Source organism: Aplysia californica, unplaced genomic scaffold, assembly GCF_000002075.1.
Source record: "Aplysia californica isolate F4 #8 unplaced genomic scaffold, AplCal3.0 scaffold00060, whole genome shotgun sequence".
Taxonomy (NCBI): Eukaryota; Metazoa; Mollusca; class Gastropoda; order Aplysiida; family Aplysiidae; genus Aplysia; species Aplysia californica.
This window is the reverse complement of record NW_004797330.1, coordinates 894,370-919,607: the sequence shown is the minus strand read 5'-3', so window position 1 is coordinate 919,607 and position 25,238 is coordinate 894,370. Positions and strand designations below refer to the sequence as shown.

The 25,238-nt window shown below is 39.5% G+C and overlaps 1 protein-coding gene across 5 annotated transcripts in view; it reads right to left on the bottom strand.

The window, feature by feature from the left end:
- LOC101853684 (zinc finger CCCH domain-containing protein 18) overlaps positions 1-25,238 on the bottom strand; it is a 31,420-nt gene that overhangs the window by 5,904 nt on the left and 278 nt on the right. For 2 of the 5 annotated variants that reach the window (XM_013079695.2, XM_005093243.3), the window contains exons 2-18: positions 17,635-19,451; positions 17,258-17,293; positions 15,320-15,461; positions 14,658-14,740; positions 12,956-13,048; positions 12,386-12,537; positions 10,930-11,041; positions 9,954-10,018; positions 9,431-9,541; positions 8,234-8,275; positions 7,734-7,823; positions 6,492-6,563; positions 4,585-4,662; positions 3,395-3,718; positions 2,003-2,247; positions 1,205-1,485; positions 611-770 (exon numbers count right to left, since the gene is read on the bottom strand). In XM_013079695.2, the coding sequence (XP_012935149.1) occupies positions 611-770; positions 1,205-1,485; positions 2,003-2,247; positions 3,395-3,718; positions 4,585-4,662; positions 6,492-6,563; positions 7,734-7,823; positions 8,234-8,275; positions 9,431-9,541; positions 9,954-10,018; positions 10,930-11,041; positions 12,386-12,537; positions 12,956-13,048; positions 14,658-14,740; positions 15,320-15,461; positions 17,258-17,293; positions 17,635-19,446 (3,898 nt within the window). In that variant the 5' untranslated portion in view covers positions 19,447-19,451. Of the gene's footprint in view, positions 1-610; positions 771-1,204; positions 1,486-2,002; positions 2,248-3,394; positions 3,719-4,584; positions 4,663-6,491; positions 6,564-7,733; positions 7,824-8,233; positions 8,276-9,430; positions 9,542-9,953; positions 10,019-10,929; positions 11,042-12,385; positions 12,538-12,955; positions 13,049-14,657; positions 14,741-15,319; positions 15,462-17,257; positions 17,294-17,634; positions 19,452-25,215; positions 25,237-25,238 lie in introns of those variants that run through there. The other 3 variants (XM_035968451.1, XM_013079696.2, XM_013079697.2) reach the window with 3 other exon arrangements.

The following is a 25,238-nucleotide window of genomic DNA, read 5'->3' as shown; positions in this document are numbered from 1 at the left end:
GATCCAGTCAGACACAGGTGTGCTAGAGTCCAGTAACAAAACTCTTCTTGGAGGGAGAGTCCCCACAAGAAAAGCCACCCAAGCGCAAACAGAATTTCCTAAACTTACTGTAACTAAGTAAAAGAAATCTAGACACCAAATACAGACAGGGCTGACACAAAATATCAAATTAGAAATAAAGAGGCAAGACCATTCCAAATTTCTTTAAAAATAGCACAACTAGTCCCATAAAAAGGTTAGATGTATCAATGATGTTGAGTGTAAAGTGACTCATCTATTATTTTCCTTAAGGGGTTTCAAATCAGTGTATATGGCTCTAAAACATAAACAGATGACTGTTTACCTTAATTGAAAGAAATACGATATTACAGCTCTAAAGTTTCTTTAATCCTGTGAGCACAAGCCCATGCCTCAGCGCTCTGAACCTTTGCCATTCTACAGAACAAACACACAGCTCAAGTGCGAGCCCTCTGTAGGCTCAGGGCCCACTGCTCAATGGATCACACTCAAGTAATTCTTCCAATTTTCCAGTAAACTAAGCTCTCCCAGATTTAAATACTTAGCGCAAGTCAAAAAAATACGTCGACATGTACAAAATAGGTAGATGTACCTGTTGCAATTCTCAAAGCTGAGGCTTGTGGCACAGGTAGGGCAGGTCTCTTGGCAGGCGGAGCAGAAGGTGGGGAAGAGTCCCGGTCTGACAGCCTTCTTTTGTGTGGGGGAGAGTCCAGGGGGTTTGGTCGGCTGCCTAAACCAGACTGCTGTTGCTGCTGTTGTGTGTGTGGAGGTGTGGAGGGGGGGGGGGGAGGGAGAATGAAGACAGAGATAGCAAAAATGAAAAGTGAGAGATAAATGGAGGCAATCTATTGGTTTATCGGTGTCCAATGCTTCTACAGGTGTAAAGGATAATGTTACTCATGACACGACACCGGTCCAGAATCTATTTAAGAACATTTACACACCTAAGCCTAACTGCTGTTGATGCTGCTCTATAGAGAAGAAAGCAAAAACAGAGATGAATGGAGGAACTTTGTTGATGTCCTATGCCCCCACTGGAGTAAAGGGTAAAAACTTGACTCAAGACAAAGACAGAGGCCAGGGGCCAGGGGCCAGGGGCCAGGGGCCAGGGGCCAGGGGCCTGGGGCCAAGAATCTATTAAACAACTTTTATACGCCTAAATCTACACACACTTAGGGCTTATTACCTTCGGCAGCAGTGTAAGCTTTATGTTTGACTTTTGGCCCACCACCTTGAGTGGGTCCTTGGCCTTCACTGGTGCCTGCGGAGCATTGCGACTGGCATATTTGGACTCCTGCCGCGTGGACGGAGGGGGAGGTTGGCCTGACTTTGATTCTCTTGGGTGAGGAATCCTATCCAGGCCCCCCGAAGCCTGCGAGGGAGGCTGCTGAGATGGGTATTTCTGTGAGGCTGGGCCACCTGGTAATGGTCCACCTTTAGGACCGGGCCGCTCCTTGTGGCTGTTTGCTGTTGACATTATATGTTTTCTTTTTATTCTAGTATTTTGCTACTTAGTGGAGAAGCAAATACTGGAAAGAAAGTGTGAAGATAGAAACAAGTATATAAAGTAAAACAAAACATTGGAGAACTACAAATCTTAAAACAATCCCCATGATTAAGGCAAACTTTGTCAAAATATGAGCCAGTTTTTGGAACTATACATTAATTTATCTGTATGTCATACAATTTTCTGTTTTCTCCTCAGTGAGTTCATGACCCCCGCACTCAGGGCCAGATTACAAGGCTGCCTTCCTAAATGCAATGAGCATTGAAAGGATTAAAGAATGAAGACTTTAGAACAAAGACAAAAATTCTCTAAACTGTTCATCAATACAGGAAAATCTCATTAAAGATGTACTAAAGGATTCATTACTGCAAGCGGCATATACGAGAGCAGCAGATTTTTCTCATATACCATCACAACATCTCCCTGAACAGGATAAACAATACCCCCCCCGGAAAATAAAAGCCAAAAAATACTTACATCTTTTCTTTTTTGGAGCTCCAGACGTTGGACCACGAGGGGGTTTAGTGGGGCTCCCAAGGTCTCGATACAAGTGCTCAGAATCAGCGCTGCCGGCGGAGGAGCTCGAGGAAGAGCTGGACCGAGAGGAATTGGAGCTGGACCTGGAGCGTGACCGTGAGCGAGAAGAGTCCGAGAAGCGGCTGCGGCTTCGAGAGCGAGATCTACTGGAACTTGAGCGACTGCTGACACTTTTAGGCCGAGGTCTAGTTCGGGGGCAGGAGAGAAAAAAAAAGGGTGAATACTTTCATTACTGTATCAGATCTAAGTGTTTCATACATCTAAATGGAGTACAAATGACAATACAAATTAAAAGTGAATCTCAAGCGTGCTCATAACAAGACTTCTAAATCAATCCTGCCAAACTTAACCTCCTGATCTAGACCTACAATCATTAACATGACCAAAAATAGTTTCCCTCAGAATTCCACCTCCCCCCCCCCCCCCAGCGAAAAAAGGAAGGAGTGGAGCAAAGGAATCCAACTTCCCCACACCCTTTGAAGTTCGATTTCTTATAAACCCTTAGGCCAATCCCGGTTTTGGGGGAAAGGGGCGACAACCTAATTTTTTAAAGAACTTGATCTTGTGAAAAACTTTTTAATAATTTTTCCCCTAAAATTCCCCCCCCCCCCCCCCCCCCCCCCCAAAATAAATCAGACTGTGGCGGAATAAAGCTCAGCCTCCGAAACCCAGTAGATTCAGATTGCCTTACAAACCCATTAAGGCTAATACAAGTGTTTAGCGAATACAGTGCGTTAAACTAAATTTGTACAAGACATTGTACTGTGTAAAAGTCTTTTTATAAGCTGCCCCTGGGCTTGTGCACCCCCCCCCCCCCAAACAATGAAAAGAATGTTAAAATCTTTATTAACTATTCAGAAATGCAAACTCAATGTAAACTAAGCTCTAAGTTACATAAAAATTAGATCACTTTAAAGGTAAAGGCATGACAGTAGCAGCACCATCTGAGAAACAGTAAGCATCTTCCGAAACAATATGTCTCATTCCAAACATCCAAGTCAGGGCAGCACTACAATACAACAGCTTCAAATACAGCCAACATGTTTGAAACTGGGTCTCAAATTTGTTAAAACAATCCGAAATAAAGCTTTCATAAAGCTATCACACTGAAGACAAGGCACATAATACCCCGACAAGACAGACAGCAAAGAGACAATATTTATTGGAAAGCAAGAATATAGAGCCCATTCCAAATCAAACTAACAGTCTCCGAATCAAGTGAGCCACATCAGCCAAGAGATGCCCATTGTAGTCTACAGAACACAATGAATAAGAAAATGACTTGGAACACAGTTCAATGCTAACTGCAGCAGGTTTTCAAAACGCTCTTACCTCACATAAGGCAAAGGCCTGTCCGGAGGAGAGCGACCCCGATTCCTTCCAAAACGATCCTCCCTGCCGCCGCGACCAGCTCTTGGGTCTCTCGGATCTCGATGATCACCACCACCACCACCACCGCCGCCTGGACCACCGTAATTGTTGTAGTAGCCACCACCACCACCACCACCCTCTCCACGATATCCTCCGCCAGGTCGATAGCCAGGAGCCATGTTGCGATCGAAGCCTCTGTGATTTCTGGAGCCTCTGAATCCCCCGTGGTCGTAGTTGTTGTATCCTCCACGGCCCCGAACTGATACTGCACTTCGGGGTTGGTCTCTGGTGAAAGTACACACCAAAATAAAGGCTATGAAAAAAAACCCAACTGCGTTCACTTGAAGTTGGAGGATTTTTAGAGGACAGTTGTGTGTGATCACACGACTGCAATCTCTTTATCAGAAAACACTTACAAAGTAGTATAATAAACCAGCTTTTGTTTGCATATCTAAATTGCTATACACACAACTGTCAATGCACAACATTTATGAGGAATATAACACTACAGTCACACAATTCAACTTTTCAGCTCGTCTTTTCAAACCCAATTCAGAAACTGCATTTCATAATAAAATCCCACTGTTACAAACATGAAAGTTAGAGGCCCTTCACAGAAACTGAAGGGATATATACAAAAAGATGAAAACCCAAAATCAAATGAGCCATTCTGAAAACGTGACCAAGCATGCCATTTAAGTATGAATTCACCATTTTTTAATAAACAAATAAATACTGTTTTATAGGAAATTGTCAATATGGCTCAAATATGAACAATCCCCCAGCTTTTCCCAAACAAGGAGCATTTAAAACATTCAAACCAAACTTTGAATCACTAGAGCAATTATATATATGTTGTATATGTTGCACTACCATAACATACACCGCTCTCAACAATCAGGGTAAAAAATGGGTCTTCCCCGCAGACATAGGTACAGGTCAATATTTTTTATGAGCTCAAAGAAGAAATGGCAGAAAAACAATATTAATATTCTCATTTTCCACAATAAAGCCTGCTTATGATATCGAGTTCACTGAGAGATTTCAGTATGGTATTCATCTAAACACTCTGACAAACACATTCACACATATTCAACTTGAAATTAACAACTGAACAATCAACGCTGGGAAATATACGCAGCAAATCCTACCCAAAGCGCTGTGGAGAATGCCCATATCTGTCCTGACGATCAACTCCTGGAGGTGCAGGTTCAGGGGACCGGGATCGACTGTAACAAAAACATTTATTACACACTTTCAATGATGTAAAAAAAATGAACCAGGACGCCAGCCACTTCAACCCGTGACAAAATCATCTCACGGAATAGAACTAATCTAGTCATTAATCCCTTCACAGTCACATGATTTAACCATAGACCATCCGGGGTTGATACATAAACCATTGCCATTAACCTGTTTGTTTCACATTTTGTTAATAAGTAAAGCCACAAAACTTCACAGGATGATAAACACATGATTGCACTATGAACCTATGAGTAGAATGAAATAGAACTTCATTTGACAGTGTTAACACCTTTCAAGCACAAAGCCAGAGACAGTTTCATTTATATTGCAGTACTTGAGTAAAAACAGGCCAGGAACAACACACTACTTACTTCATGTTCGAGTGGCTAAGACACATGCAATTATTATAATAAACTAAAAACCATTATCTATATCATTCTTAGTTCTAGTTAAGGGTTTCACGGCACTCGCAACACAATAAGGTCAAATGAGTGCCGAAGATTAAAGGTGTTACAAGAGAGTAACAAACACAAAAAAAGGAGGGGAGATGAGGACAATGGATATTTGATAGGACAGAAGGAGCGAACCACATCACAGCACCAGCCAACCACCCACTATCTCACTCTGAAAGTGAACAGAAAATAAAAAGAGATGCGGCTCTTTAATGCATGGACTGGCCAGCAAAAAAATGAATAATGGCACAATGGAATTAATGCGAATTATAATTGGGAGAGTGCAATGATGGTGGGCAAATAAACATAACAAGAAATATACTCAACGTGACCAAATTTTGTAAATAGCTGTCCTGACTTGGGGGGTTAAAGAAAAATAGTTAATTCCAATGCTGTAAAAAACTTTACAGAATTGAATGTTACTTCTTTCACACAACAACACACATTATGTTGTCTTTGTCCACTGAGATTAAAATGAATCTTTCACATCAGAAAGCAAAACATGACTTAGCATTTGAGGAACAGAAAATCAAAGATAATTTTTAAAATATGAACAAGAAAAACTGAAATCTTTACAAATTTCAGTACTTTCAGAAAAAAAATAATGTTTGTAAGGGCAAAATCTTTATAACATAAAACTGAGACATAACATATTTCAAAGAAATACCAATGGAAGAAGAAAATTAGAACACGACAGAATCGAAATTGATCCAAGTTCAAGAAACTAGAAGTACCGTTTTTGTAGACTCAATATTTTCGATATATTCCTCTTCCACTTTCTGGATAACAAAATTCAGAAATTGTGGGATAAAACAAGATCAGATTCTTCATCAAACTAAACTAGCAGAACATGAGTGATGTTGAGAATTGATTCTCATGAAACTGAAAAAAAAAAGCTTGGAATCAAAACTACAACATCACTATTCTACTACACACACCTTACTTTCCACACAGCGGTCAATGTAGAGCAATAAGATATGTATCAGAACCATCACAATGTTTACAAAAGGTGCCAAATTCACCAATGGAACAAGTAAAAATTTTTATTTTTATTCAGCAAGGTGTAACTATTAAAGCGGAAATTTTGAAGCCACCAGTAGTAAAATACGCCCCTATTTGTCCACTCAAGATAAAGTAACAAGAGTAGTACTTAAATCTAGAAAGAGCAAAAACAAACCAAGGATGTGAAGGGAAGGAAACCGTAATAACTATACATACTGATTATCACTTATCACTAAAATACCAAGGAAACATATATTTAAAAATCTTTTTAAAAACCAGTACCAAAACAATAAGATTTCAAATCTGTTGTAGCAAAAGCATTTAGACTGTAGAATAGAAAGGCCTAACAAGAAACTTACCTAGAACTGCCAGATGAACCACTCCCTGACCTGCTGCTGCGTGATGAACCAGAAGACGAACCAGAGCCAGATCTGAAAATGTTGTAATGTACACACTAGCTAGCAAACTTTATAAATGTATGGCAGCGTGGTGAAATCAGGCGCTCGTCAACATAATGAAAGTAAACAAACTGGCATTTTTTCGCAGGTCTGGGAATTTTATAGAATTTTTGTTTTTTGGCTCAACACCTTTCACGCCCATTAAGAACAAATTTCTGTACTGATTTTAGTGAAAAACTTCGATTAAAGGCATAAAATATGTAAATTTTCAGTTACAGCAGACTCTCAAGTTAAGGAAATAACGCAACTTTGGCGGCCAATTTCTCTCTGATTTTTTTCCTTTGAATCCAGGTGATCCCCACCTCCTCAACTGCGAATATTTTGACTTGTATCCAAGGTAAATGGATATTTTTTCCATCAAAGGCAAGGCAAATGGACAAGCTTTAAATTTGTTTTGTTTTAGTAAGGTTTTACAGCGCTTGCAACTGCATACGGTCATAGGAGCGCAAGGGGAGGACATCAACAGAGAAGTCCATACAGGGAATCAGGCTTACTCGGCTCACCTCTCTAGCCTCAACAGCACAAAGTCTGCTTTGACTATCAAAGCACCCCAGAAATAGCAGCTCACAAGAGAGAGACAAACATACAAAAGAAGTAGAGGAAAAAAGACGATAGTAAGGTTGAGGAAAGAAAAGGCAGCAGTTCCCCCAATGCTATTCCGGCACAGAAGAGGCATAACATTGATAAATCAGCCCATTTACAACTCTTTTCTACTGCGCATAAGAACATGTTAATATCCCCCATTTAGGAATGGCCGAAAGACAACTTCAGTCAGTAGCACTGCCCTGAAGGAGGGAAGGCTTTAAGATGATACCAATAACTCCATATGCCACAAAATTGAAGAGCGCCTGATTCCACCGCGTAATAACACATATTTCTTTTTCTTTTTAAGATAAACAGCTTACAGGTATAGTCTGCTATTTCAAAGGCAGGGGACTTAATCTCAGTGAGGGTACTGAAGTTCTTTTTCCAAGAAACACAAAGAAAATTTTTAAGACTCCATTCAGATCCAAACTCAACACTTCTGTGCTGACCAAATCCTTAATAACAGCACTTCAGGATTTAGCCCAATAAATACCACCAATTAAAATGTGCATTAACTTGCTTTTCAAAGAGTCACCAATCACAAAAAAAGCACCATACCTTGATGAGTTTGAAGAGTCACTGACAGATCTTTTATTTTTTCTTCCTCGTGACCGACTTCTGTGTTTTCTCTTTTGCGGGGACTTTGACCTATGGACAATATAAAAAGCATAGGGCAAATCAAAGACAAATAGTTGAGCTGTTAATCGAGCAAATTTTTCTTACATAACAGGAACTGGGATACAAACAGCATTAACACCCCTAAATTTCAATGTTGTCTTATTTTCAAAGTTCACCAACAAAAGTGCATTACTCTTTTAAAGGGCTAACTTAACTTTATTAAATACTGTCAGCAACAGTACAACTGAACATGTAGATGTGTTTTTCTAATAAAGAGTAAAAATCATATAGCATTTCTTTTTTAAAAATGAAAAAAAAAAAGCTAAACACTTCACAAAAGAAAAGTGAACTGAGAACCCAAAAAGCCAACAAGTCAATAGTTCCAAAAAACACAACCAAACATTGTAATTAAAAGAATTGAGCGTGTCTAAAAATCTCACCGTTTTTTAGGCTTAACCATGGGTTTCTGTTTCACTGAGACTCTGTTCAGATTCATACAATTGAGGGTAATATGTAAGTCTTTGTACAGAAATCCCTACTCCTCCTCTCTACACATGCATAAATAACATTGTGAGGGGATGGGATGGGATGGGGGTGATGCTAAGCAACACTTGTTGAAGAGGACGAAGCACAGGGGAAAAACAAAATTAAAGCATCAAACATCACACGGGCATACCAATAATAATTCATCTATGTTTTTGTTCCTGACAGAGAAAACACTTTAGCACCTCATCTTTTACAGACCTGAAAATATTGACGCCTGAGTTACCAGTACCATCTTCCACATTTGTCCAACTCAAAAGTTAAAATATATAACTTTAAAACTTAAATGAAAATCCATAAGATTATACAAATATTCAAGTGAAATAAATACAGTCGAACCCGCTCTGGCGACCACCTATTCAAGATGTCCACTTCTCCCTCTCCTTAACCTCCCACACTTGTGGGTTTTTTTCCAATATAATGACAATGTTCAAATGGCTACCTATCCAACGCAACCACCATATTTTATTAACCAACAGCCCCAAAAACCTGTCCAAGATGACCAAGCAATCCTCTCATTACTAGATGTGTTGCAATAAATCACCCATCCTTAACAATGTGGACAAGCTGTCATTATCATCAGTCCCACCTACAACTGAACTGCTTTCCGACCAGTACACAATATAGGCAAGGCAAGTAGTCCTTCCCACTATTTAACCAAGTTGACTAGTTGGTACAAAATTTCAGCTGCAGTTAAATGAGAAATGAAAATCCCCCCCCCCCCTTTTTTTGTCTTGTCAACGGGTCTAGTGGCAGTCCCAAGCCTAGTCACTTCCTGTTGGGACCTAAGAACGAAATTTTGCTTCTTTTATTTTCATCTGACCTGCCAAAACAGACTGCCAGTATAAGATGGTAACTCAACTCCCCAACAATGGATGATAGTCCTGGACAGGTTTGACTGTAATATTTATTTGTATAAAACAGAAATTTATGAGCCATTCTAACTATTCGTTACAAACTGAAAGACTCTCAACTAACTGTTTTCAGATAGACTAATACTTCCATTGAAGTCTAGATAAATTATCAACAGAGCACAAAGCTTTAGCAAAATATAAAAAAAGAGCAGAAGGCGTATAAAACTAAACACAACTTGCCTTCTCCATGGGTCAGTCCACTCATCTGGTCGCTTTAGGGTGGATGGGTAGTCATGGGCAGGTGGTTCTTGTCTAAATGGATTGCGTCGCTCTTCTCTTTGTCGCCCAAACCTTTAAAGTGGCAAACATGGATAATTTTTCCAAATAGTGAATGAACAATAATGAATACACAAATAGATGGGGGGCAATCTGCCAACTGCATTGTGAAACTGCTTTTACGCTAAGTTTAGTAAGAGTTTTTAAGGTTGTCGAAACTGCATAAGTGTTTTTACACTTTTCAAGTTATTATTGATCACTCTAGAGTTATTGAACAACCCCACAAAAGAATAAATAATTGACTGTCAGTCCAAAACCTGAGACTTATAGCTGCATATCTTCTACATAATCAGTTACTTGAAATAGTACAAGTAATTTAATAGACCAAATCAAACTGTAAAATTGAACAAAAAAGTAGAAACATCACAAAAGAACAAAGTAACAATTCTGTAAAAAGAATATGGTTCACGAGAACAGCATCACTCACTTGTCAACTGGAGGACTGTATGGAGGTGGCATATATCGAGACGGAGGAGGCCCAGGTTGTTTTTCCTGTGGAGTAAACCCAGAAAGAATATGAGCCCAGTATTTCCATTTTAGATGAGTCTCCAGGCCTATTTCAAAACAAAAATCAGGGACAACCAGTGCCTGTTGCAAAAGCGTATTCGTTTAGTTCTGGTAAGAGTACGGCACTTGCAACACAAAAAGGTCTTATAAGTGCCGAAAATTAGAGGTGTTACAAGAGAGTAACAAACACAAAAAAGGAGGAGAGATAAGGACGATAGATGTTTGATAGGAAAGGAGGAGCGAACACAGACAAAAACAATTGCTGTATTGAACAATGTGTTGGCATAAACAAGTGCAAGATTAATGTTTATATATATGAGGGCACCGGAGGGAGAAAGAAATAATAACAGACATTAAAGTAATGCAGTCTACATCAAATTTCATTTTGCCAAATTAACAAGAGTTTACAGCAAGCCCATTACTCCAAAAACAAACATAGTAAACAGATCTTACATTCAGGCTATGAGGTCTTAATTATCAAGACTTGACCTTACTTCAACTGCCCTGTAATAACACCATTTAACAAATGTGAGATCCTATCCCTTAAGGCCATTAACACAAACGTAAAATTCTTAAATCTTTCCTTCGAAAGCATTAAAAATAAAGATCATATTTTCTTCTTTTCCTTTTTTTGGTACCATGGACCATCTTAGGAAGATTCTAAATACCTGCAATATATAAACATAATGTTTTCAACTTTTGCTCCAAGAATGTTACACTTTATCTTTCAATCGACGCTCTTCATTCTGAAAACATCAATGAAGGCATCTTGTACTCTCTACTTGTGAGTGCAAGTATGTAAGGGAGCATGTATATGCATGTGTGTCTGCCCTTTAGGGGCAGTGGAAAAAGTTCATTGAAAATATATTTATCTCCTCTAAATAATAATAACTTACCCGATAAGGTGGAGAAAATGACGTTTCTCTGTTGTACCTGACCTCAAAGTTCTCATAATGACCCGTTTGCCATGGATCTCGAGATATTTTGTAGTACTCATCCTCTTCATACCTATGGAGGAACACATTCAACAGCAAGTTCAATGATCTGAGAGCCAGTAGAATTCTTAACACACTCTTTGCTAAAGACTTAAATATCAGGCTGAGCGTTTTCTTACAGAAGGAATGTTTCCGGGTCAATACAGAAACCAATATAACAAAAAAAACAACAACATCTTCACAACACAGTAGCTGTATTAGCTAGGCTCTAAACCACCACCTCTATTGTTTACACAGACCTAACTATTTTCTCATCACAGTAAGTCTAACTCAAGATCAAGATCCACCCAAGTCAGCTTCTTTAAGCCCCTGCCCATAACAAACGACATGACATGTCAGACATTCCGCAATAATGAGTCACATTTGATGCACCGAGTTAAAAATAAAAACTTAAGTCAAGAAGGAGAACATCCCAACACTGTTCAATTTTTTTTTAAGCACAAACGGGAACAAAATGAGGGAGGAGGGAGTCAGTGTATTTTTTCACTTTAAAAATATTTCCATTATAAAATGAGCTTTAAAAAAGCAGAAACAAAGGATAGACATGTTCTTACCTCAAAAACAAACGAAGGTTGAAAAAGCAAAGGCTTAAAAATGAGACAATAACAATAGTCCGAGTAAAACAAATTTTTTTTTGGGTTAGTATCTTGCGGTGCTCGCAACTGCATAAGGTCATACGAGCGCATCAATTTTGGACCACCAAGGGATCTTTAACGTGTGCAATTTGCACATGGGACCAAGATTTTCGCCCTTGTCCGAGAAAGCTAGGTGTAGATCTTTCCTACCAGAAGACCAAGGATACGGCTGAAAGACTGAAGTAAGAAGAAGCCAAGGAGTAGCAGTAGAAAGGCAGCAGAAAGAGTCAGGAGCCCAGTGGAGGGGAGGGGGGTGGGGGAAGAAAGTGGAGACAAACACAGACAACAAAATACTGCAAGAGAGAAGGAAAGAAGGTGGAAGGAGACAATTTTAGAGAAGAAAATTTTTCTGTCACGACCCGGATTCGAACCCAGGACCTTACATAATAATAGTAGTTTGCCCATCAATACCTGTGACCAATGCATATGCAGAGGAGAATGCAGTAATAAGATGAGCTACCAACTTACAAACTCAGCATCTTTTTCTTTCGTTTTTAGAAAGTCAAATAGCAATATTACATTTTTTTTTAAACTTCATACAGAACTAACTTAAAAATTGTTTTTAATTCTTAAAAAGAGAATACATTCACACTGGTTCATCATTTTAAAAAGTTGACACTGACAACTGAGAAAACATAAATATACACTTTATAAAAAGTCTGTCCTTATTGCAAACAAACCACAACCAACCCTACCCTCAAAGCATTGGAAAACAAACTTACGCTTGTTGATCATAGTAAGGGTCCTTTGGAATAATCTTTGGCATTCTTTCATTTTCTTTGTTGAGCTCTCTTTCTTCATCAACAGATAAGTTCAGTCGCTTCTCCTCAAAATCTGGCTCAAGCTCTTTTCTTTCAGATGCCTTCTTCCGTTGCTTCAAAAAGAGAAAAAGAATGGTGATGGCTAAATTTACTTACATAACTATAACACTTCCCATGCACACTTGTCCATATATTTTACGATAAACTTAAACATTTCAATAACACTGGATAACTTTCTTTTAAAGACAAACTGTTTTTTTTTAAAACCATGACGATAACAGTGGCATACCTCAAAACCATTCCCTGGTTATGCCAGCACAAACTTGTGTCGGAGCAGGGTACTTTTGTATGTTATAGGTCAATACCTTACCTGGAGGCCCTTGATCCTACTACAAGCCCAAAAACTATGACTTTGGACTGCTCTGAGTTCCTCACAAAGCTCATGGCGAACCATTTGTTAAAAACAACCTTAACAACATATGAACGTGTGATCTGATCATGAAAAAAGAACAGAAACATTCAAGTAGTCACCTCTTTAGCTATTCTGAGACCTCTTTCCCAGGCAGTTTCAACAGGTGGAATGTCTGGAATGGGTGGAGGAGGTAGCTCTACTGGTTCTTCCGGCTGAAATTTAAAAAAAAATTAATTTTCAAAAGGCATTCTACCATCATAAACAAAATATATCAATAGGTGGACGGACATACGGATAAAGCCCTTCTTATAAATAAAAAATATATGCCAAGAGAATGCTGAACAGAAGAATGTCTCACAGGCACTAAAATATACAAAAAGACAAACATGAATTTAATCTTAATACGGGTATGAGCGTGTGTTCAAGTGAGAGAAGGGGAGAGACAGAGAGAAAGGGAGACAGAGAGAGAGAGAGGGGGAGCAGGGGACGTGGAGAGAGGGATAGACAGACATACAGACACACAGATTAGAAGATTCAAAATGATTTAATTGTCACAATGTGGTGGAATTAGGCACTCATCAATTTTTCGGCATGTGGAGTTATTGGTATTATCTTAAAACTTGTTCAATTATTCACCCAGCAATGTGTTCTTAATTGGACAACAATGGTGTTAAGCCAAAAAACAAAAATTTGATAAAAATTACAGAACTTGTAGAAAAATGCCAGTTTCTTCAATTTCATTATTTTGATGAGCGCCTGACTTCACCAGGCTGCCTCACGATTGATCTTTTGGCCCATACATCGGCACACTAGAATGTATGACTTGGTGGCTACGCATGTCGGTGCAACACATCAGAGAAACAAACACAACAAGTGAGACAATACTATTGAAAAAAAACCCAAAAAAACTATAAATATGCGATGCATCATGGCGAAATCAGGCGCTTGTCAAAATAATGAAATTGAAATTCAGTAATTTTCATCAATTTTCTGTTATTAGGCTCAACACCTTATAAGTCCTTGCAAAACACATTACTGATAGGATTTTAAAGAAAACATTGATTATAATCACAAAAATGTAAATTTTCAGTTTTTTTAGGACTTTCAAGCTTTGGAAATCAACAAACTTTGGCAGCCGTTTTCTCGCTAAATTTACCTCTCAAACCAGGCGACCCCCACCGCCTTTAATCGCGCATATCTCGCCTTTTATTCAAGACAGATGTGAAATTTTTTCATTGAAAGATAGTTATATGAATAAGCTTTAACATGATAGTTATAACCTCACATGCCCAAAAATAGACGAGCGCCTGATTCTACCGCATCCAGACACATATAGAAAAGAGCAGGTTCATAATAATGTCAAGTGTGTCCTTGAAACAACATGTAGCTGGGTGGTCATTGGGGTGTATCCTCGTCCAAGAAGTAAAGTAACAACCCGAACCCTACTTCATCAAAAACAGGGCATTGACAGTAGCAAATAGCAACATTCATATGCAGATGGTCCATGTTTATGATATTGTGTATTACTCTACTCGTCATGCTTTTATATATTAATACATATATGCATATTTTTTCTGCTTTTGTAAAACAAATTTCCTAACGAGAACCAACAAAAAGCAATTCATCCTCTTTTACGTTCCTTTTTATTAGTAAATATATTCCACAGATACAGTGACAGAAAGTAGAAAGACTGTCATCAATTTGCGGCAACTGTAGTGGCAGACAGTGTGGGCTCATATATCAGATATCTTTCAAATCATTCCAAATCTAGTACCATATTGTTCTTTCATTTGAGAAAAACAGACCATCAAGTAGACTCACCTCTTCCCAAGCACCGGGAGCTCCCATTGGTGGCCGAGCACCAGGCGGTTTGAAACCAGGTATTTCTATCATCTGGTAATTTCCTGGGGACAACATACATAAAATTTAAAAACATTACAAACATAATTTTCATCTTGCATTAAGAACAAAACATTTTTTCTCAATTCACACGGTGATTTCACGTTTGGGAATTCAATACTTTGGAGCTTCAGTTATCTCATTGACAAAGCAATAATTCCAGTCACCATGCGTATCCCAAGTAACTATACACATCAACAGCAACATTCTGCCACCTGTGAAGATGAACCACTCATCTTGCTCTTTCAAAACACACCATAACCTATTCAGTCCTCATACAGAAACTAAAACTATCAAGACATGACAAGTTAAAAGAAGAAAGGAAGAAACATGTCACTCATGTGACAGAAAAGAACAATTTCACTCACAATCTTTTGCTTTCAATTTTGCGAGCATAATGAAATATTCCCAAAAAAAAAGAAGAAGAGAATTTTCACGACAATTTTTCTTTTAGTGGGCAGTTTTGTCACCGAACCAGCACTCATTTATAACAACATCTTCCAGTTTGAGAAAATCTCTTAAAATCAAAAACACACCTTGAAACATGACGAAACCAGATAGATATTACTACACTCCATACAAACCTTTATCGTTAACACCTGGATGCAAAAATCTGCAGTTGATTCCCCATGTGCAATTACCCCTTTGAAAAAAACGACAAATCGGTTTAATGAAAGGTTTCTTAGCTCCTGGTTCCTTGATTTCACCCTCTTCACAGTCATCATCCTGCAAGAGAAATAGGAATAAATATTTCAGATTCAGAGCAGAAGTTTCAAGGTCAGACAGTCAGTATAAATTTTGCACTCAAGAGTTAAATAATGAACGTAGGGACATTCATTTACAAGGTCTATAGTACCCACACCTGTACAAACACAGCTCTTGGCACTTTACAACACCCCCTTCTTAACTCAAGATACATATCATGTGCACAAATAAGATCTTTAGATAGCAACACATAAGCAGACATTCATACTATCAAAGCACAAAGAATGACAATATAATACAAGTTACATTTTGATAAAGAGTGCTATGAAATAGAGGGGGACTACATTAAGTATCAAAATGGCATTTTATGATGTATGTTTTTAAATGAGTTACAAATTTTGCTACAATATTGCATCCCTCAAATATTAAGGGAGAGAGTTCCAAGCAGATGGAACTAGATGAGAAAAAGACCCCATAAAGAGCTTTTGATCTCCCTTCTTAGGAGTTCTCATAAGAGTAGAGACAGATCTGATCTTCGAGGTATCTTGATGGCACATACAATTGGAAGAAGTGGCTTAAATACAAGGGGGCTTTATTGTTAACACTTTTCTGGCAAAGAACAACAATCTCGTGGGTAACTCTAGCTATTGTTGGGAGCCAAATAAAGGCAGAATTTTTCCACATACAGTCATACATTATAATTATATAATGAATTTACATAATGTAAATGGGATGAAACTAAATATAACAACAACAACAAAAAATCATTTCAAAAATCATAATTGTTGATGTTTAATGTTTCCATCTACAAAATTTAGATCATTTAGGAGATGGGCTAGTTCGACCCTGCCTGTCACGGCCAGCCAGGACTGCTCGAGGGATACAACACACCCCAGCAGCAAGACAGATATCTCCAAATAAGTATTGAACTCACATCTTTCGTGTATGTGGCAATGAAGTGCCTAACCACCACAAAGGCCACTAAAATCTTAACAAAGCTTAAACCACATCACAATAAATGATACATTATGTAAGTAATATAACAAGGAAAGTGTTGGATTAGATTGAAAATCCACAGATAAGATCAAGGGGAAGACCACTTGGAACCTAGAGAAGAGTTACAGAAATTGATGTACAGAAAAGTGGAAAGACATGGAATAACATCAAGATAGAAAAAGGTGGTAATTGTTTGTTCATTACCTATACCCTGATGAAAGGTGAGAAAGGCAATGGTGATGAGGATATAATTAATCATACTGTAAAATTTCCAACCATCAACTCAGAATCACATCAGCCAAAAAAGAAACGATTCTATAAAATCAAAGACTGCTACTGGCCCTGGGTCCTTGACCAGCAGAGTCACAACCCCAAATCACAAAAATTAAAGATACCATCACGTGGGATGATACCAATTCAATTGCAATTACCATTAGATTGGATTTCAACCCAAAAAAAATTCCATTTCATAGGCAGTTGCAGAAGGCCATTTGACTTGTACAGAAAATTCATACCTCCTTAAGTCACCCAGTGCCCACTGATAAGATCGATTTTGTTTTGGTCCTTGGGGCTAGCCAAATTTTCCTCAATGGAGGGAGAAACGCTACTATCGAGGCACAAAGCGAACGAAACTGACGACCTTTGAGAACAAACATGTTTGTTTTCAAGGTCGTGGGTCAGGCAATCGGTTTGAGGCAGGGGTCTATTATAATGTGCACCGAAGCCACTAGAAACGTAACCGAACCAAACCGATCTTCCAATGGGCACTGCCCATAAAGCCCTCAGATTGAAATGGGTCTAAATGAAAATTATATACTCACGCTCAGCTCTCCTTCATCCTTGTCATCTGGTGCACCCTTTACAATAAAATGACACAAAGAAAAGAAAGGTTGGAACAGATTCTACTTCATGATTTTTGTATGCAGAAAGCAAGGTGATAAAAAGCCCATATTAAAACCCAAACAAATCAGCTTTCTGTGATAGAAACCGTGATTACAATTGAAATGTTGAAAATACATGTAATACAGATAGAGTTAACTGTTATAAAACTAACAATATCCAGGGTACAAGTTGTCATATATATATATGCAAATTTGATCCCAATATTCTACTTTTTTTTACTGATTCAAATCAAAACATTAACACCTGAACATAAACAAAAAGAAAAATGGCTACAACTTACTTCAATGTTTCTTACCTCTTTCACTTCTCCTTCCTCGCCTTCTTCTTTCACTTGAGCATCTCCCTTTGAAGATTCCTCCATCTTTGGCTCTCCTTCATCACCCTCATTTTCTTCATAGTCTAATTCTTCATGATGTTCGTTGAAATTTGTTGTCACCTGCCTTTTTTCTATATCTAGATCTTTTACATGTGGACTACTAGACTGAACACCTTCTTGGCTTTTTTTTTCATTCACACCTCTTTTTCTCACATCCTCTCCCGAATCTAAGATTTCCTCATCTGATATAGTCTCCATATATTCACCTTTAGATTTATCACCCTGACCAAATGTTTGAGCTGCAGTAATGTCTGATTTTTCTTTGCTGAATGATTCACGATTAGATAATCGGGAAGACTGATGCTCTGAGGCATCCATGCCCATATCACCCTCATCCGAATCTATGGACTCAAAGTCATTGACACGTGATTTGGAATCTCCTCCCTTCACAACTTGAGGGTTGGAATCTTCGTCTCCACTAGGAAGTTCTCCATCTGTGTCACTACTTTCATCAGCAGAGATGGGTTCTGCCTCCCGTAACAACTCCTTCACAGGTTGGGGGGAATTCACATCTCCTGGGCTCTTGACCTCCCCAGCTTCCACAGCATCAGGGTCTGTCACAGATTTGTTGTCATCCTGCCCAATGTCCTCTTCATCTGATATGGGTTCCGCCTCAAGCGATGTGAGCCCTGTTGAAGGAGGCATCTCTGAGTCCAGAGACTGAACTGGGTTATCTAAAGTTTTAGACTCCCTACCAGCTGCTGTCCCCTCAGAAAGGTCAGCACTACCCCGTGATACTTCTGAGGGTTCCCAGCCCATCGCACCATCACCTTCAGCGCTCAAATCTATCTCATGGGCAGCATTGTAAGCACTGTCAGGACTCGCAGGGCCTTCATCCTCTGAGCTGCTCACTTCCTCTCCACCTGCTATCAAAGCAGGCTTCGTGAGATTAGGGCTTTTAGATACAGAAGGGGCATGCGATCCATCTGGCACAAGTTCATCATCAGAAACGGCTTCAAGTTCTCCACTAGGTCTTTGTCCATGGCCTCCTTCACCAAGACTGCCTTCTTCACTTTTATCAGCTGCATCTTCTAACTTCAGATCAATGATATCTCCATCATCACTAGGAACCCTGTCATCTGGTAAAGAGCTCAGCTTCTCTACTTCAGCCTCTCCTTGATGAGCAGACAAATCAACTTCCTCTGTATTGAAAGATTCTATGGACAGCTCAACGGTAGACTGTTCTTCTGTGTTTTTTGTTTGAAGTGCCTCAAGAACAGCAGGTGAATCGGTATTGCCATTATTACCATTAGCAGAAGCTGATGTGTCAACGTCAAACTCCTCATCACTGATGTCTTCCCTGTCATTTGATGGCCCCACACTTGGCTTGGTAACAGGGCCCTCCAAATTGTTCACGGTATCACTATTCGTAACATTCTGTGACTCAGTATTTTCATCACCAGAAACTTTCTGCACAGCCTCACTGTCTAAATCAAGCGGCTCTAAAGAGATTTCTGCTTCTGAACCCTCACTATTTACTACAGAGTGTGGTGATTTCCTAGGAACACTGTCTTTTTGAGGATCATCACTTACAACTTGGTCTATATTTTCAACTGTTTCATGTAAACCATCTTCATCCTTTTCAGTCGAAGAATTGGCACATTCACTCTCAGAAACACAACTGCTCATCTCTTGATCACCAGCACTGTGTTTTATTTCTTCATCTTTATTTGTGACTGCCTTTAAACCAACAGTATCAACAGGGTCCTTTTCCACTTCGTCAGTCTCCATTTAAGCTATAATGAAAAAGAAAAGGTACACAAGAAATTATACATAAAAGCAAATATACAACACAAAAGCATTGTCTACTAAATCAACCTCTTGAAAATAAAGAGGCACAAAGAAATGGACTGTGCACTTAGTCTTTAGTAACAACAACATAAAGTAAAGCAAAACTAATTTTTAAAATTCCAAACAAGCATGATGATACTATTTATAATGTTAACTGAACCCAAAAAGTCTTCACCATGAGAGTGAAATTTGATTTCATCTTTTCAAAGGTAATTGTATAAAATACGACAAATGGCATAAAAGAAATTGATCGACCTTGTAAAATCTTTTATTGTGAGTAATATATATATGATATTAGCTCCTATTGATAATTGGCCAGAATGACACACTCTGTTACATCACTTCCGTTTCATCCGCGAAAACGACACCCATTGCACCCGAGCTACGAGTATATATCGAAGCTGCCGCGCGCTTCCGTCCACCTAGCTACAAGAATAGTTGTATCAAAATACCAGTCCACAAAATAGAGTCCAAACCACTTATCCAGGTTTCTATTGAAAATAATAGTAATAGGTTGCTTGTAGCTTGTAAAAACTTTTGCAAGCCTGTTAAGAACCCAATACTGTTGAAGATATCCGCCTCCTGTCAAAGTCGACCACAGCCCCAGTCAGTATTGTTACAGAATATGCAGAAGTTGCCCCATGCGGGGGTCGAATTTGCACAAACCCCCGTCGAAGCATGCCACAAAATTTTGATTGGTTGAGTTGAAAATTCGGAATGCAATTGAGAAGGCTAAAGTAAAGGGTCACCTCTATTCTCACCTCGAGTGAGAATAGCGCAGGCGAGTCTTTTGGCTATTCTCACCCGGTGGGCGTTCATCGTTATAGCCTAGGCAAACCAGTGAAGCGTGCTGCGTTCACCCTGAACCACAGAATTCTACACTGTGATAACAGAATTGTAGAATTCTGTGGCGTGAACAAACGTTCTAGATCTATTGCTACTGTTAGTGTTAGCCTAAAAGCGTGCAATTTTGTCTGTGGGCAGCGGAGAGAGAGAGGAGTAGCGCGAGAACTTCTGGTAGTTCGGCTCGATTCGAAAAGTGAAATAGCCATAGCATCTTTCAAGACGATCAAATTAGCTTACTTTTGTGCTAAAACGTAATTTTTTCTTGGCTTTTATCAATTTGATAATCCACACCGATAGACAGTATTCCGAAATGAGGAATAACAGGTCTTGTTTCACACCGGGTGAGAATAGCACGCTGACAAGTCTCACCCGGGGTGAGAGGTAGATCGTATTTTTATTCTCCCCCCAGGTGAGGATAGCCACTTCCAAAGTAAAGAACACAATCTTGAAGTAGAATGGCTGCTTGACACAACGATACCAAGGTTACTTTTGGGGCACTACACAAACCTGTCGAAGTTGCCCCAACCTAGGACCTAGGTAAGATTGAAGAATACCGGACCAGCGGACTGACTTTGCGTATGTCTCAACCTTAGGAATTCATGATTTTCCCATTTTTAATGGAAGTGACTATTTTCACCCGGTGTGAGAATAGAAATACGAACGACCTCTCACCCCGGATGAGACTTGCCACCGTAGGCTATTCTCACCCGGTGTGAAACAAGACCTGTTTTTCCTAATTTTGGAATACTTTCTATCGATGTGGATGATCAATGGATAAAGGCAAAGAAAAGATTACGTTATAGCACAAAAGTAAGCTAATTTTATCGACTACAAAGATGCTATGGCTATTTCACTTTTCGAATCGAGCCGAACTACGGGGGTCACCATTTTGTTTTGCCCGGAAGTTCTCGCAAGATCTACTCCTCCCCTCTTCTCTCTCTCTATCTCTTTCTGAATAGGCCGTCGTTTTTTGGACTCGAGTCCGAATATGAAAATTTTTTATTCGGACTCGGGTCCGGAAAAAAGGAAGCGTCTTCGTTCTATAGATCTAAAGTTCAGGGCTTCCCATTTTCCGCCATTTTTTAGTTTCCCCCACACCTTTTCTGCCGATCCGATGCCCGCCGCCTCATTGATACGCCCCCCCCCCCCCCCATGTTTTCCACTTTCTTTGTTGTAGAAAAAGGTAAAATTGAAGATTAGCAGACCACCTGGCACCTGCATATTATGAGCTGTGTCCAAAAAAAAATTCGTTCAAATACACAAGCCTGTGTCATCTAGATTGTTTACCAAGAAAAAGTTGTGTTGCTGTGTAGAGCTGAGCATACGGCAACTTTTGATTCCATAGACCAGCGCACAATTTATTGCGTAGATCTACGTCAAGACTAGCTTACTATTGTAATAATGATCAGTTGCCGGGGGAAAAAAGACTGGCGCGTATGCGACGTTCAACGCCCGGACCGATAGTGCCTCCCCCCCCCCATCCCCCTCCCAGACACGCACGCAGCCACACGTGTGCAGGCCGCCCATCCGACCCCGACACACGCTAACGAGCCATCTCTAATTGCTTCTGATGATCTCTTGACAAATAAACATTTATTAAAGGCCGACACTATTTCTCCGAACGTTCGGGAAAATAAAGTTAGGCACTATTTCTCCGAACGTTCGGGAAAATAAAGCTAGGCACTATTTCTCCGAACGTTTGGGTAAATAAAGCTGGGCACCATTTCTCCGAACACTCTGAAATCACATCCTTTCTCGCAAATTTCGGATATTATATAGAGTATAGGCCTACCAAAGATTGTCCATATACAATATGGTTCAATCGGTCCAAAAAAGTCCGCAGTAAATATTTATAAAGAAATGCTACAGTTCCAAACAGTTTTTCGCTACAGATATGACGTGTTGCCTATGAAAGGTGCTGCTCTTAAACTTATGTGTTGTGTTCACTCGTGTGCTGTCTAGATCTAGATCTACGGAGGGTTATTGATAACGACACATAGAACTAGCTTCTGCGTTTGTCGCGGCCGCGACCAATCAATCGTGGCTCGATTTTTTGGTCGGGGAATAAAAGTCAAATTTTAAAAAAAAAAAAAAAAAGAAAAAAGAAACAGAAACCTCTTTACTTTTGAAAGAAAGTTCACTTAGCTTCACTTAGTCTCTTTCTCACTTGTTGTCACCACGTTGATTTGTTGAATAAGTTACAGTTACTTTTATTTTCTCTCTTTGACTCTTTGTGGTGTTTTATTTTGTTAGTGTGTAATTTTTTTTCTTGTTACTGTACTGTGTTGTTTTTCTACCATTTTTTGTGGGGAAAGGAAGGGGGGGGGGGATGTTGCATAGAGTGTAACGTTATTTAATTTGATGTTCCTTCCTTCATTAGATTCTAAATATATACATGTATATATATAGATTTAAATGTTTTATGTTAGAGCGTACGTTCCACCAAAACCGATTACATGTCATCATGTACTGACACTGGCAGGCCCCTTAAAGTGTGTGATTCCATAATTTACATGTAATATCCTGTACTTTAAAAAAAAATTTACGCACTTTTAGGGTTAAAACAGGCAATTTTCTTCGGACAGGTTGACACACACCCTTATTTGTTTATTTTTGAGGGTTGTTTATGGGCTGTTCGACTAATTTTGATTTCATTCTGTTGTGAAACATTTCTTTTTCACGTTTTTACACTCATCTAAAAATCTCTAGACTAGCTCTTGAAAATTGAAATAGATATAGACCAAAAAATTTGCTCCTGTGTGTGTGTGTGTGGGTGTTACTGAAGGTTGTATCATGTAGGCGGGCTTGCCATGCGGTGTTCCTTCCCAGACCAGAGGCAGAATGAAAGTTGGCGCCGAACTCTCACAATAAATAAGGCAAAAAATCACGAGACCGGAAGCCGGAAACCGTTCGGAGAAATAAAGATCGGCACTATTTCTCCTAACGTTCGGAGAAATAGTCACTTCGTTTATTAAAAGCGCTATAACTTTTCAGGCCGGCCTCAAATTCATCATAAGATAAAAACTCGGCTCCTGCTCAAAACGCCATTTTGCCCGAAGCGATCCCGGTCTCTACCCAGCCTGAGGCGAGTCACGACTGAGGCAGGACAGGAAGCCGGAGTCACGAGTCACAGGAAGTCAGAAGTCGAAAGTGATGTCATGCTGGACAAGAATCAGAGTCCGAATAACATTTTTTCATATTCGGACTCGAGTCCGAATAGTCACTTCGTTATGAATACTGTCTATCGGTGTGGACGATCAAATTGTCCAAAATAACGTTAAAAAATTATGTTAAAACACAAAAGTAAAATAATTTGGTCGTCTACAAAGATGCTACGGCTATTTGACTTTTCGAATCGAGCAGAAGTACGCGGGTCGCCATTTTGTTTTGCCCGGAAGTTCTCGCGCTACTCCTCTCTCTCTTTCTCTCTCCACTGCCCACAGACAAAATTGTACGCTTTTAGTTAGTAGGCTGACAGTAGTAATGGAACGTTTGTTCACGGCACAGTACAATTTTTCTGTTACATCACAGTGTAGAATTCTGTGGTTTAGGGTGAACGCAAAATTGGTTGGCCCAGATCTAGGCTCGGTGAACGCGCACCGGGTGAGAATAGCCAAAAGATACGCCTGCACTATTCTCACCAGGGGTGAGAATAGAGGTGGCTGTTTTTAATATCTCTCAATGGAGAATCTCGGACCGGTAGATCTATTCATTAAAATTTTGTCAGGGGGGAGACACCCCTGAACCCCCCTCCCCCCTCCACCCCAACCACCCGCCCCACATTCTCGCGCAATAAGAAAGTGGCTATTCTCACCCGCCCGGAAGTTCTCGCAAGATCAACTCCTCCCCTCCTCTCTCTCTGAATACTGTCTATCGGTGTGGACGATCAAATTGACCAAAACAAAGTTAAAAAATGATGTTAAAACACAAAAGTAAATTAATTTGGTTGTCTACAAAGATGCTACGGCTATTTAACTTTTCGAATCGAGCCGAACTACGCGGGTCGCCATTTTGTTTTGCCCGGAAATTCTCACGCTACTCCTCTCTCTCTCCACTGCCCACAGACAAAATTGTACGCTTTTAGTAGGCTACAGTTGTAATGGAACGTTTGTAACAGTTTGTTCACGGCACAGAATTCTACAATTTTTCTGTTATCACAGTGTAGAATTCTGTGGTTTAGGGTGAACGCAAAATTTGGTGAACGCGCACCGGGTGAGAATAGCCACAAGACTCGCCTGCACTATATTCTCACTCCGGGTGAGAATAGAGGTGGCCGCGCAATAATGTACGAGTGGTCCGGTATTCTTCAATCTTCCTCCAACCTAGATTTAGATCTTAGATCATTAGATCTAGAAATCTAGAATCTAGATCTAGATCTAATCTAGAATCTAGATCTAGAATCTAGATCTACCCTAACATTTGACAAGAACCCAAATGAGAAGATTGAGAAGAGAATTGTAATCATATCAAATCAAATCTTCCTTTGTATCAAAATTTAGATTCTCGATCTAGAATCTAGATTTGTCATAGGGGGGTAGATCTAATCCTTTGCCTTCACTTTGTTAGTCTTTTAAAAATACACATGCACAAACTATATCTGACCATTCATTCAATGATTCTGACTTTTACTTTCACTTCACATCTCTGACTCGGAACTCAGTGACAATGTGCTTTCACTCTTGCAGCAGTCTTGTCTACACAGAAGTCACTCTGGAATCTACTTGTCTTTGTTTATGGGCAGCTAGATCACGAAATATACTGCTAGCCATACTGAACATGAGAACGCCAAAGGGGGGAACTTTTGAATTACCACATCTCGGCAGGATCTAAGTCCAGATTAAATAATCATGGCATGGCATTCACCATTGTCAGGGTTGTGGTTCTGT